Here is a 12,201-nt window from a genome sequence, read left to right as displayed (position 1 = left end):
TAAGATATTCACCAAAAACATTAAACAATCAATTGATTACCTTTTCAACGCATATGGGATTTGTTATTACGTTGACATTGTGACAAGACACAAAATTTTGGTCAGTTTTAAAAAAAATGGTTGCAGAGGTTAAAAAGGTGGCAAAGTCCAAATATTCATCACAATTTTGGAAACAGATAAATAGATGTTTATCAACATAGCTAATAAGAGCCGTTGGGTATCAGCTGAAAGATATGTTCACCCTGACCCCTATAGAAAAACAATTGGACCATTGATAATTGAAACTCAATCATCAAACAACAAAAAAAAACAACAAAATCAGGGGAAAATCTTGAAATTAACAAAAAAAAGTTTTTCAAAGCCAAAAAACTCACTTATTTCCCCTGAAGCACAGTATATGTTTCATGTGCTTTAAATGAACGCAAATAGGATCTCTTGTTACTAATTGATTTTTGAGACCAAAACAGGCCACGATATGGCTGCGCGTTTGTAGCGCAAAACAATTATTAGCAAAACTCTGAAAATATTGACAATGAAAAAGCTTTTTGGCTAAGTATCAATTTATATCAGCGATAGCGCCAAAATTTAAATGTAGAAAAAGCTTATAACGATACTGAATCAAAAATATCCCAATGTGAGTTTTAATTTTAACCAAAAATGTGGGCAAATTCAACCGAAATTAGTCGAATGTGCACAAAAATTTAAACCTCTTTAACTCCTAGACAAACGAATTTCCAGAAAAATAATCTGTTAAAATTCTGAGCTTAACGGGTTGCCTAATGATATCACTAAAAACTCTCCATGATGACAATATCAATCTGCCAAAATCGACTGATGAAAAATATGACAATATCAGGATAATCAAAGTATCTTACTCGACTCAAAACAGAATCTGCGAAAGTAATCACCACTCGTTGCAAAACACATTTACAAAATTTTAAACTTTATTGCTATTTTCATCTAATAAACAGTTATAACGTAAAATTGAAAAGTTAGATCAACAAATGCCGTACAATACATAGAAGTTGAAAAGATTCTAGTTTTTGAGGTTTCCAAGTCTAAATTTGCAGAAAAATGAGCTAAGGTTTGGAAAAAAGAGTAAATTATTGAATCTTAAAGATTATTATAAAAAAATCGAATGTTTTCAAAAACGCTTTTTTGATAACTGCTAGAGGGAACTACTGATAATTCTTCAATTAAATATTAAAGCTTTATGTGAGAAAATTTCGAAAATTTTCGTTGCTTGATTTTTGTCTCGGAAAAAGTGATGACCAATTTGTAACCAAAAACTTCTTATTCGAATTTCAAAACCTGTCGATTTTTCTTTTCTCGGAAACAGTTCAAAACCATTTTTTGTAAATTGAGCACCATGGAATATAATTACGCAGATAAAACCGCAAAAATGTTCTTTTAAATTTTCCAAATGTGAAAACCAAAGCATTTTTAAAGTAAAAATGTTTTAAAGCTTTGTGACATTTGAAAAAGAGGTTTTTGTAAGAAAAGGCAGATTGTGTTCAATATGACGGAAAACGCAAAAACGCGGAAACGATGGGGGACTCGACATTTGATCCTTATGAACTGCTGCACTATGACGTGACCTCAAAATAATTGGCCCAACCAGCTTCAAAAAAGAGCAAGTTTAGAAAGAATTTTGATTACAAAAAACGCCATTATATCGCCAATAATGCTTTTGCCGGCCTCTCTTGCTCCATTTATCATAATTCACTGCATCTATGTGTAAGACAAAATATGAAATGGTGAATCATTGTGAAGCTGTAGAGGCAAAACACATAATTGGTGACAGATGTTCACTAAGTTTAGAAATTTAGTATTTTAGATCGCCGTATTTTCTTTCATAGAAAATAACTAACAGACGCCGACCAGTAGGGAACCTTAATAACCAAGGCGCGCATAGATGCAACCTTATTCAGCACTACGGTCATAATAGGGATATTTGTTAATGGTTTTCTGTGCCACGACAGATATAGTTCATTATTTGGGTAAATGAGTTGTTTTGTTAACCTGTGCAGTCGTGATGAGTGAGATTGGGGCTCTTGTATCCCAGGTTACACTGACAGCTGTAAGTGCCCACAGTATTCGTGCAGTTAGAGTCATCTCCACAGATGAAGGGCACCACCTCCACACACTCCTCAATATCTGAACAAAATTTCATTTATCTGGTTAATATAAACAATCGGAAGTGTTTCATTTAGATTGCCACAAAATTGCAATTTAAATATCTAAATATTTGAGCCCAAACTGTCGTCTCATTTTGAACAAATGTGTTTTAGTCTGGGTCCAAAAGAAGAGTTTCGCACTAATTTTTTAAAGCAGCTGCTTCATCCACTTTGTAGTGCGAAAACTTAGTGCAAAGTCTTGCAAAAAAAAATTCTGAAGGAATCCTCATTACAAGCGTATACCCCCACCTGAAATGAACCCCCATATTAACACTGATTTCGGTCGTGATGATTTGTTCGGTTGTGATAGTGTCATATAAAGTCCCACGGGCCGCTAAGGCATGGCCATGGCAAGTGAGTAAAAACCAAATACACTAAATGCGTAGCTCTTGAACAGTCGAGTGGGGCTTCATTTCCGTCTGGACTGATTTATTTCCGAGAAATTTTCCTACCTAAAATTTTGTGTGCTTTTTTCCAAAACCGTATACGAAATTAAACTCACTTCAAAAATGTGGCTGTGATTTATAGACCAAATAAATCAGAATTTGGATGTAACTTTTGCAGTCACGTAATCTTGCTTGAAAAACAAGCTTCCAAATTTTCGAAATCTGGCACTGCATATAGAAAATTCTGTCACTCTAGAATCTAGCACTGCATTAATCTGGTATTTTAAAAATTGATCGTCAAAATTCCAAAGAGCTTTAATGGAAATATGTTTTACCTGTACAGTCGTGGTCAGTTCCGAGTGGACTTTTGAATCCAATGAGACAAGTGCAAAAGTATGAGCCAATGGTGTTTGTACAATTGGAGAAGTCCCCACATATATCGCTCTCATTCCCATAATCATCCAGACATTCCTCCACGTCTAAAATCAACTTTAATTTTAAGCAAGACTTTCAAAAAGACTGAAGTTTAATTTTGAAAGTTTTGTCATATTTTATTGTTCCGACCCCTCTTGAGGGGGGAGGAACTATATACTCAAACGGGTTTTTTTTGTTCAGTCAATTTTCGCCGATCGATATATTCATCGTAGAGAGTTGAGACTGGTATCATTAGAAAGCTCGTCCAGCGCAAATATGGAAACAAAAAGATTTTTTTAATTTTCGTTTTCTACAGGGAGTTATCGAGGTTTACAATTCTGAAAAAATTAGAGTGAATTCACGTTGTTTTATTCACATTTTCCGAAATTTTTGCCTATTTTTTCGTCAATTTTGCTAAAATTTGTTGATATTTTTAAAAATAGTGTCGTTGAATTTATTTTTAAGGACAAACAAGCCTTGTTGATTATTCTGATTTAAGATTTTTCGGTCAAAAACTCTGTATAAACATTTCAAAATTCAGCCTTTTTCATCAAAAACAGCACGAAATAAGCTACTTTAGTCCACTTTGATACAAATTGCGGCACTACAACCCCAAAAAACACTCATACAATCTTTGTAGACTCAGAAGGGGGCTATTACTACTGCAACTTCCGGTAAAAGTGCTCTGTAATTAAAACTTTGCCATTTCTTGCTAGCTTTACACGTTTATTATCAAAAATGCAGAATTTTTGGGGGGGGTTTTCAACTTACAAATTATCTATATCTACAATATTCGACAAATCAATAGTTCATAACGGACAATAAGCAATAGCAGGGCTAGTTTTGGGCCAATCTTGGACTGTTACAATCCAAAAAGAATTCGGATTGCAATCAGTCGGTCCTTTGTTTTGAAAAAAGATCTTTTTTTAATAATAAAGAACAGAACATATCAAATGAGAGCTCAGGAGTGATAGGTCCAATTATCGTCCTAAGCAGCTCCAAGCTAATGCATTTAGTTTTTTACTTGAAAGTTTTGATCGTTTCGACTCTTAAAAATAATTGATTTTTAAAAAAAAATAATGGCTTAATGAACTTTTCCTCCATTTTGTTTAATTTGGTCAACTCACAGCTTAGTGTCAGCAAAGAAAGAATGCTTCTTCATTCTACTGATTTGAAATTTAGTTTCGATTGCGTTTTTAAGCCTGAAGTTATTGTTTTCTGGCTTTGATACTACTAGATTTCAGATTTTTTTGTTTTTCGAAATTTGCCAGTTTTTCACGTTTTCTAGTCACATTATCACATTACTGACAGTTGTCATATCACATTATTGGCGTTCAAAAAGCAACACACTTGAATTTATTAAAATCCCTAAAGGTAGAGATTATAGTTTTTAACGGCCTCGCCGCTTCTTTCTTCAAGAAATTAATTGAATTTTTTAATTTTGTCTTTAACTGTCATTTTTACTTTGTTATTTCAGATGTATGGATTTTCCTGTATAATGATAGGTTTCACTGGCTTTTTGGAAGAATAGACTAGCCAAAATTCTGATATGAGTAGATAGCTGATGGCTTTCATGACTTTCAAAAAAAAACTGAAAATAAAAAACTTTTTAACTTCGCAAGTTTGTTTTCTTTCTTTTTGGTACCTAATCTCGTTAGTTACAGGTCAAATATGACATTATGGGTATCAGGGGAGGTTTTCAAAACGGATTAATGTCCCAAAATCTATTTTTTTAAAGAATGTGTTATGACCTTACTGACTTCGACACCGGTTTTTCACAAAAAAAAGTAAATAAATTTGATTTTTGTCATGTTTGACGTTCTTTTTGTAGACGCAAGAATTATTTTGGAAGTTTGCAGGTCTCAGAGAATTCCTTTGTATAAATAAACGACCCTATTTAAATATTTCATGTTGTGATTAATGTTTTTCATGACTTTGGATATAATTTTGTTTCGAAAAAAAATTCAAAATTATTACATACTTTTGCCATTTTCTCTTCTTTGTCTACTTGTTATCTAGTCTCACTTGGAAATGGCCAATTGCTAAATTATCGGTGTTTGAAGAAAGCGCAAACGAATATATTTTGAGGGCCGAAATATGGCTTGACGGTTTTGACAGCGTTTTCTGGCAAGTTTCAATTGAATTTTTGTTTGTTGTTTTTTTGTTGTTCTTTTTAGCCGCTTAAAGAAATGAAAAAGACAGGTCCTAATGCCCTTCTATAGAAACATTGGTAATCGTAAACCTTTGGGCTATTTTACTTGATTTCTAATGGATTTAATTACTTTGAAGTTAATTGTTTTAAAAAAAAATAAGCAAATTTTTTAACTTTACGGTTTTTGTTCTTTTTTGTCTAATTGTTACCAAACCTTTTTATGGACTGGTACATATCCTTTCTGGTGATTTATAATTTATTTTGTTTAGTTTGAGGTTCATCTGACGGTATATTGACGTTGTTATTAAATTTTGTTTTTTAAAACGGACAAAGCTTTTGATGTAAATAATGTTTGTTGTTGTTGTTGTTTGATTTTGCTGTTCGTCTTGACTCGCTTTCCCAATATTGGCATATCACAGCAATTTAATGCTTCAATTATTAAACCACAGTTATTTGCTTTAGAGGCTATCTTATCGGTCATACACAATTTTTTTGAAAAATAATTTTTGGGTTTTCTATCTGTTCCTCATTTGGTAGACAATTATGCCAAAATTGTGGATGGGCGGGGTCGGAACCTTATGTGTCATCGCACATTGCTGAGCCGCCTTGTTCGTTTAAAGGTACAACAAAGGTAAGAGACCTTAATTGTACCTCCAAATCAAACAATGAATGTCTACAAAAATTTTCAAAGACAACTTCAATCTTATACATTTTATCAACGGTTCTTATCACAATGGCACTTCCGAAATACGCTAAATGCATTTTTCTTTTAAAAAAACTTTCAATTGCATTTCATGGGGTGACCACCATAGACCTGTCTCAACGACCATATACCAAAGTAACGGTGTCTCGCTTTTTCACACCTATTTATTTAACACCCTATCATTTCACCCTGATTTATTCACCCCTCTATCACTTAACCCCTCTATCTTTTCATCCCGATTTCAATCTTTTATTTATTTTGACTTATTAAATTAGTAAAACAATCACTTGGCGATACCTCAGTTGCCCATTGGACTTGCCCATTAGAATATATACAAAAATAATTTATGGAAATAAAATAACTGTTTATGACTCGTGAAGGAGAAACAGAGAGGACAACGTACGTATTAAACATACCTTTAATGTCGACTACTAATTGGCGGGATGCAATGATAGAGGGGTAAATGATAAGGCCTTAAGGTATGCGGGGTTAAATGAATTGGGCTGAAATGAAGTAGAGCCATATATATAATTTATTCGAAAAGGATCTCTAATGGTATCCTACCTGTGCAGTCATGATGCGTACTGTCGGGTGAGTAATAGCCAATATCACAAGTGCAGAAATAGCTGCCAATTGTGTTGTTACATTGCGAGTTGTTTCCACAGATCGGATCATCAAAGTCACATTCGTTGATGTCTGAAACCACATATCGGTGTTTTTGCTACCCCAATTACTGTATAAAAAATAAAGGTGGGCCTGGGGTGGGGGTAAAGTTAAAATGCCCACTAAGTGAGTGAGTGTGTGTGTGTGTGTGGGGGGGGGCAGAATACAGCGCGTTCTTGCGATAATAATGATTGGCATGGTCTTCTTCGCACGAGGTGCGGACTGGACTGGTCAATAAAATATATTTATTTGGCATACAGGTGCAATAATCAATTATAGACTCTCGCATCGCAGGAAAATGAAGCACTTCCGACGTATTCAAAACCCAGCTAATGTAAGACATTAACATGCATCAAAAGGCATCAAAACCAAATTGACTTCTGAAATACAACTAACGGGAACATTAGAGTTGAAAAGCAAAAGTTAGAAGTTTCGCAACCTGTTATTATTTTCAGCAACAAAAATAGTGGAAAATTTTGTCACACTTGAATTTTACCTAGCATGCGCCTTGAACGATAATAATGCGAAGTTCCCAAAAAATCTAGCATTTCTTTATCAGCAATTCTGAATAAAGAAGCAATTCTGAATAATCTGAAGCACCCCTTTTACTAATCACCGCATTTTCAAATACACAAAAACAGTACAGATGAGCCTAGTGATCACTGTTTGCCTTATATGGTCCTCTCTCTATTTTGTGGACACAGATGACACGACTCGATACATTTATGCCAGACGGGGTCTTTCATCTGGGAAATCAACTCTTGGTGGTTCGAATTCTGCTGGGGTTACTACTTTGGCAAATCCGAACTCAGGAGGAAATGCCGCATCATCAAACTCGAACAATGGCAATTCAGGGGGTCAACCAAGTAGTGGCAACAGTGGGGGAGGTGGTGGAGGAGGAGGAGGGGGAGGAGGGGGAGGAGGAGGAGGGGGTAGCAGTGGAGGAGGAGGAGGGAAGAAGGCTAGTAAAACTTCCACCCTAGATCCAGCGATAATAGCCCAACAAGCCGTCAATTACAAGTTGGCAGAGGATGAAGCGGCCTACAGGTGCATGAACGATCATGGACAGCCAGACGGTCAGTTCAAAAGTCAATTTTTGCTTCAATAGGAACTGGTTCCCCTCTTGCAATATTAAAATATAATTTGCATTCACGTTGCAATAACAATAAAAATCTACCTCAGAAGCTAAATCAGGGCTGAGGCTACCGCACGACTTCCTGATGGGCAGATCAGCAGTATGAGCCAACAGCTCTCAACTGTCGGTCCTGGTGATGCTTTCATTTACGGTGTGACTATCCTCATGTTAATCATCTAATTATATCTGTGGATTGTTGGTGCCCAATTGAAACTCAAATTGAATTGCAACTTTAGTAATAAAGGCTAGCAACTGAATTTTTTGCGTTCTCTAAGGGGACAGGGGGAGGTTTTACTTTCCTCACTCAAAAATATAACGCCGCTCCGATGACTTTAATAGAAGTCACTTTAATAACCCCAGGTGAAATGAAAGGTTATCTTGCAAGATTCTGACAGATTGTGTCAAAATCTGGCAAAACGCCAAAAAATGCTGTCATCGAAACAAACCATCGAAGGAATTTGTGTTTTAGGATCAAATTCTGCAGAATTGTGCTCATGTTTGGAAGAGAGTGCGAGTAGAGTGGGGGAGGCCAACTACACTGACTGCTGTATTGTGTATGCAGATGCAATAGCAGATAGTGGATGTCTAGCAGAGAAGAAGTGCTTTAAAGAGAACCACGAATTCACAGTATGTCTTCGGGCATTCATTATCAATCCCTCCAAGTCTACGATAGTTGGAATCTCGTTATTGCTTGCGATCCTTTCAAGACTTCAGTGAACCAGTTTCATATCACGATGACTGTTTATTGGAAAAACTTTATGTCGATTACGGAAATGGAATGCTTTTTGGATTACAAACACCATTAAAAAACAAAAAAACAGCCAGAAAATTTGTCAGATTTAACTAAAATATTGCATTATGTAGATAGAAATTGCGCAAAATGGCGATAGTTTACGCAGAAATGACATTTAGTCGGGTTTAAATAGCTTGTGTTATTCAAAACTATCTCTCCGATACATAATCCTGCAAATGTGACTGATGTGCATCAATGATCATCACCACAAGATAATGTTAACTTCTGATAGCGGCAAATGATACCAGTTCCTGATTAAAACCTGTTTGCTATCAACAGATGCATGAAATAACCAGTACTCAGTCGCCAAATTGTCAGGTAATTTACGAATTGGAACCAGCAACAGTATCTCAACAGCTAACAATTCGCTAAGCACTAAATTGGGATCAAGGTTCACATCCTCATCCGATCCTTATGGTAACCACTTACACAACAAAGTAATCAAGTGAATGAAATTTAAATCAAGTTGAGCCTAAATCTTTCCTGATTTTAACAAGACACAAACCGCAGAGACAATGAGAAATATCGCTCAACTCAAAACGCCTGCCCAAATTCCAACCACGCCAATCTTTTGACTTGTTAGAATATCAATCAAACTATAGTATTGAACTTAGTGAGAATTAACAAAGAAAGTTGAACTTACCAGATTACCAAGACAGGAGAAAATTGATTTTAGTCAAAAAGTTTATATAATTGAATCGTCAAGAAAAGGTGCTTAGAATCAATATTCGGTTCAAGTTGTTGAATCTAGATAACTATTATTAGAGTGAGATTATTTGATGTAATATCTTCCCAGCATGCATTGAATTATTATGATACCACCAGAAATGTGAACGAATTCCTAGAAAAGTGAAAACGCATACCATCTATGGTATCCCCTTCGACTGATTTCGAGGAAGTTTGCAGAAGAAGACCATATTGGGTAACCCTTCGGACCCCCTGGTAAATCATAGTGCTAAGATTAGCTTTGCATCTTGACTTTCTCGCACTGATAATGGGTATATAAATAGCTGATTTTTGAGACTCTTTTCACCCCCAAAATCAAATCACCATCTTGATCTAATAATCAGATCTCTACTGTAAATCGCTTAATTCTATTGTAAAATATCATTTTTGTTATTCTCTCACTTTGAGAAATCATCTTTCTTTTTAGGTAAAAACGCTTTTTATTTAGCTTGCGAAAAACTAACTTAACAGGTTTCGGGCCCAGCAATTTTCTAAGTCGTAAAGCTAACTTCTAAAAGCAAAACTAATTGGCTTTTGACACTCATAATCCTTTTCTGCTTAGTACCTTTTTTTCACAACTGTTTTTCTTGCTCAAACTACGATGAATCAACAGACAGTGAAGCTGCTGACCTAGAGAGGAAACGCACACAACTTTCCGATCTGGAACACGAGATTTGTGGCAATGATGCAGACGATGGGACTCTACTAATCACTACTAGAAATCACAACCCAATGAGTGCACCATTAGCCAATGCAGCGAGCAATCATTAGAAGAACCACAAGGTGCTGAAGGATGCATACGAGAAGGAAGTTGCAAGTGCCAGCTGGTATTGACTCAAGAAGCAACAGCCCTCATGCTGATGAGACATGACTGTGTTGGAGATGACGGCATAGGAGATGGAGCAAAGCCTTGGAAGCTTTTGCAAGATAGATTTCAGAGTGTGGAGACTTTGTTGGCACAACTTAATTGACTGCATCTCGAGGGTTCTGAAGACTTGAAAAGCTTCTTCATCAGAGGACAGGAGTTTCTCACAAGGCTACAAGAAGCAGGGAAAGCAGGCTGAGAGGCCTTCCTCAGCGCCTTGGTCCTCAATGGTCTGCCAATGAGGTATGAAAATTTTGTTATTCATGAAAGCTTCAACCCGGCAACGAATTTCACAGAGTTGAGGAAAAGGCTGCAAAACTTCCATGAGAGCACAGCACAGAGACACGAGGGAAAAAGTGATTCAGTGGCACTGGCAGTGAAGCGTTACTTCAAGAAGGGACCCAAGAAAGGAAACTATTTGTGTGTGGGATCCTTGGACAATTTGTCAAGAGCTACAGGAGGAAAGAGACAGCACAATGCAGCAAGTGTGGCGAGAAAGTTCACCTAGACTGGGCATGCAAGAGACAAAAAGATGGAAGTAAACATGAGTCCTGGGCAATGGAACCAACATTGGCTTCACCAGACGAGGAATACTGGGCAGCTTTTAACCAGTGGGAGACAGCAGGCATGCTAGTGGACAGTGTTTGTACAGATCACATAGTGACGAACATTGGAGTCTTCCTGGACTTTGTGCTCATTCAATCAGTGGTCATAAATCTAAACGGCGAGGCCTGTGTGAGGAAAGTGGTAGGAAGAGGCTGTGTGAGGATCAGCATACCCTCAAACAAAGGGCAATTCCAATGCAAACTCAAAAGGTTTTTCGTGTGCCTGATTATTCTTCAAACCTCCTATCAGACTCAATATGCACGAAGTGGGGAAATAGCTTCACTTTTGAGAAAAAAACAGTTGCATGAAACTCCAGAAGGTAACTCGGGTAAAACTAACACAACAACATAGTTTGTTTTAATTGCCCTGCAGCGTTCTAGAGTTCAAGATGAGTTCCAACAGCGTGACACTTGACAGTGCAAGGAAGTGGCACAGACGATTGGGTCATCCAAATCATGCGGATGAGGTTAGGAATGCGCCGGGACAGTGGGGGAACTCGATGGTGTATGCAATGTGTGCGCATTGACCAAGATCACAAAGACTCTAGTACAAAGAGTGGCAGAGGCCTCAGCAGAAGAGTAGCTCGAGAGTATGTTCACAAACGTGATGTGATCTTTCAGAGTAGAGTCACTGTCAGGGATCCGGTTCTGCATTGTGTTTAAAGACCAGTGCACGAAGTTCTTGTTTGTGGACTTGCTTAAGGCAAAGAGCGAAGCACTGGCCAGCCTGAAGGAGTTTGTTCTGTGTGGGAACGCCCGTGAAGTTGAGAAAAGACAATGCAAAGGAACTTCTCTCAAGATGTACTGCTGTTTAGATGCGGGCATTTTACAGGAGAAGACCAGACTGAAGACGCCACAACAGAATGGGTTAGCTGAGAGGTGCAACAGGACATTGCTGGAGATGGCAAGATGCTTGCTTATTGACTTGGGTCTTCCCAAGATGATGTGGAGAGCAGCAATTCTTCACGCAACAAGGACCGGGAACTATGCTGTGAGACGAGAACAAAAATGCCCAGTAGAGCTGATGCCAGGTATGAAACCCAAGATTTCAGTTTGTAAAATATCTATTTTTGTTTGCACAGATTTCATGAGGAAGATGGACAGAGACGTCAGCAAACTTGAACCCAGGATACTGGAAAAATTTGAGGGTTACACTGAACGACACAACGGATACCTGGTGTACGTACCCAACACACAAGAACGTTGGTGACAGTTCGAGATGTGATCATCAAGGAGTCCGAGGGGTCTCAATCCCTGACAACACAGAGACGCCCAACCTATTAGATGAGGGGTCACAACAACTGGGGATCTGGCAACAAGATGATGGTGATCAAGGCTATGGCAACAAAGAGGAGCAGGGCACGTCTACTGCAAAAAAGGAAGAGTGGCATGCCGCAAAGAGCGTGAACGCTCAAGAGACGACACTGAGAAGAGAGGCCTCGGATTTTGAGGAAGCAGCACTTGATGAAGAATCGACTGCAACAAGGAGAGTCTCAGAGAATCGGAGTCACTAGAGGACAGTGACACAGAGGACTTCTAACAGTCAGAAACAGTTGGTTTCTTTGAAGAGGCACTGGAGCAA

The 12,201-nt window shown here is 37.6% G+C and overlaps 2 protein-coding genes across 2 annotated transcripts; one reads left to right on the top strand and one right to left on the bottom strand.

Moving 5' to 3' along the window:
• Nucleotides 1-1,911: 1,911 nt before the first annotated feature.
• On the bottom strand, nt 1,912-9,402 carry LOC142355784 (uncharacterized). Its single transcript, XM_075407842.1, has 4 exons — nt 9,287-9,402; nt 6,397-6,528; nt 2,899-3,042; nt 1,912-2,157 (listed from the first exon to the last, which is right to left on the bottom strand). The coding sequence occupies exons 1-4, from the start codon at nt 9,372-9,374 to the stop codon at nt 2,018-2,020; spliced, it is 504 nt and encodes a 167-aa protein (XP_075263957.1). The 5' UTR covers nt 9,375-9,402; the 3' UTR covers nt 1,912-2,017.
• Nucleotides 7,142-9,073, top strand: LOC142355783 (uncharacterized). Its single transcript, XM_075407840.1, has 2 exons — nt 7,142-7,571; nt 8,100-9,073. The coding sequence occupies exons 1-2, from the start codon at nt 7,142-7,144 to the stop codon at nt 8,345-8,347; spliced, it is 678 nt and encodes a 225-aa protein (XP_075263955.1). The 3' UTR covers nt 8,348-9,073.
• Nucleotides 9,403-12,201: the final 2,799 nt, after the last annotated feature.

This window comes from Convolutriloba macropyga, unplaced genomic scaffold (genome assembly GCF_964194025.1).
Source record: "Convolutriloba macropyga unplaced genomic scaffold, txConMacr16.3 SCAFFOLD_2206, whole genome shotgun sequence".
NCBI lineage: Eukaryota > Metazoa > Xenacoelomorpha > Acoela > Convolutidae > Convolutriloba > Convolutriloba macropyga.
The sequence above is the reverse complement of the archived record's forward strand: the minus strand, read 5'-3'. Positions and strand labels throughout refer to the sequence as shown.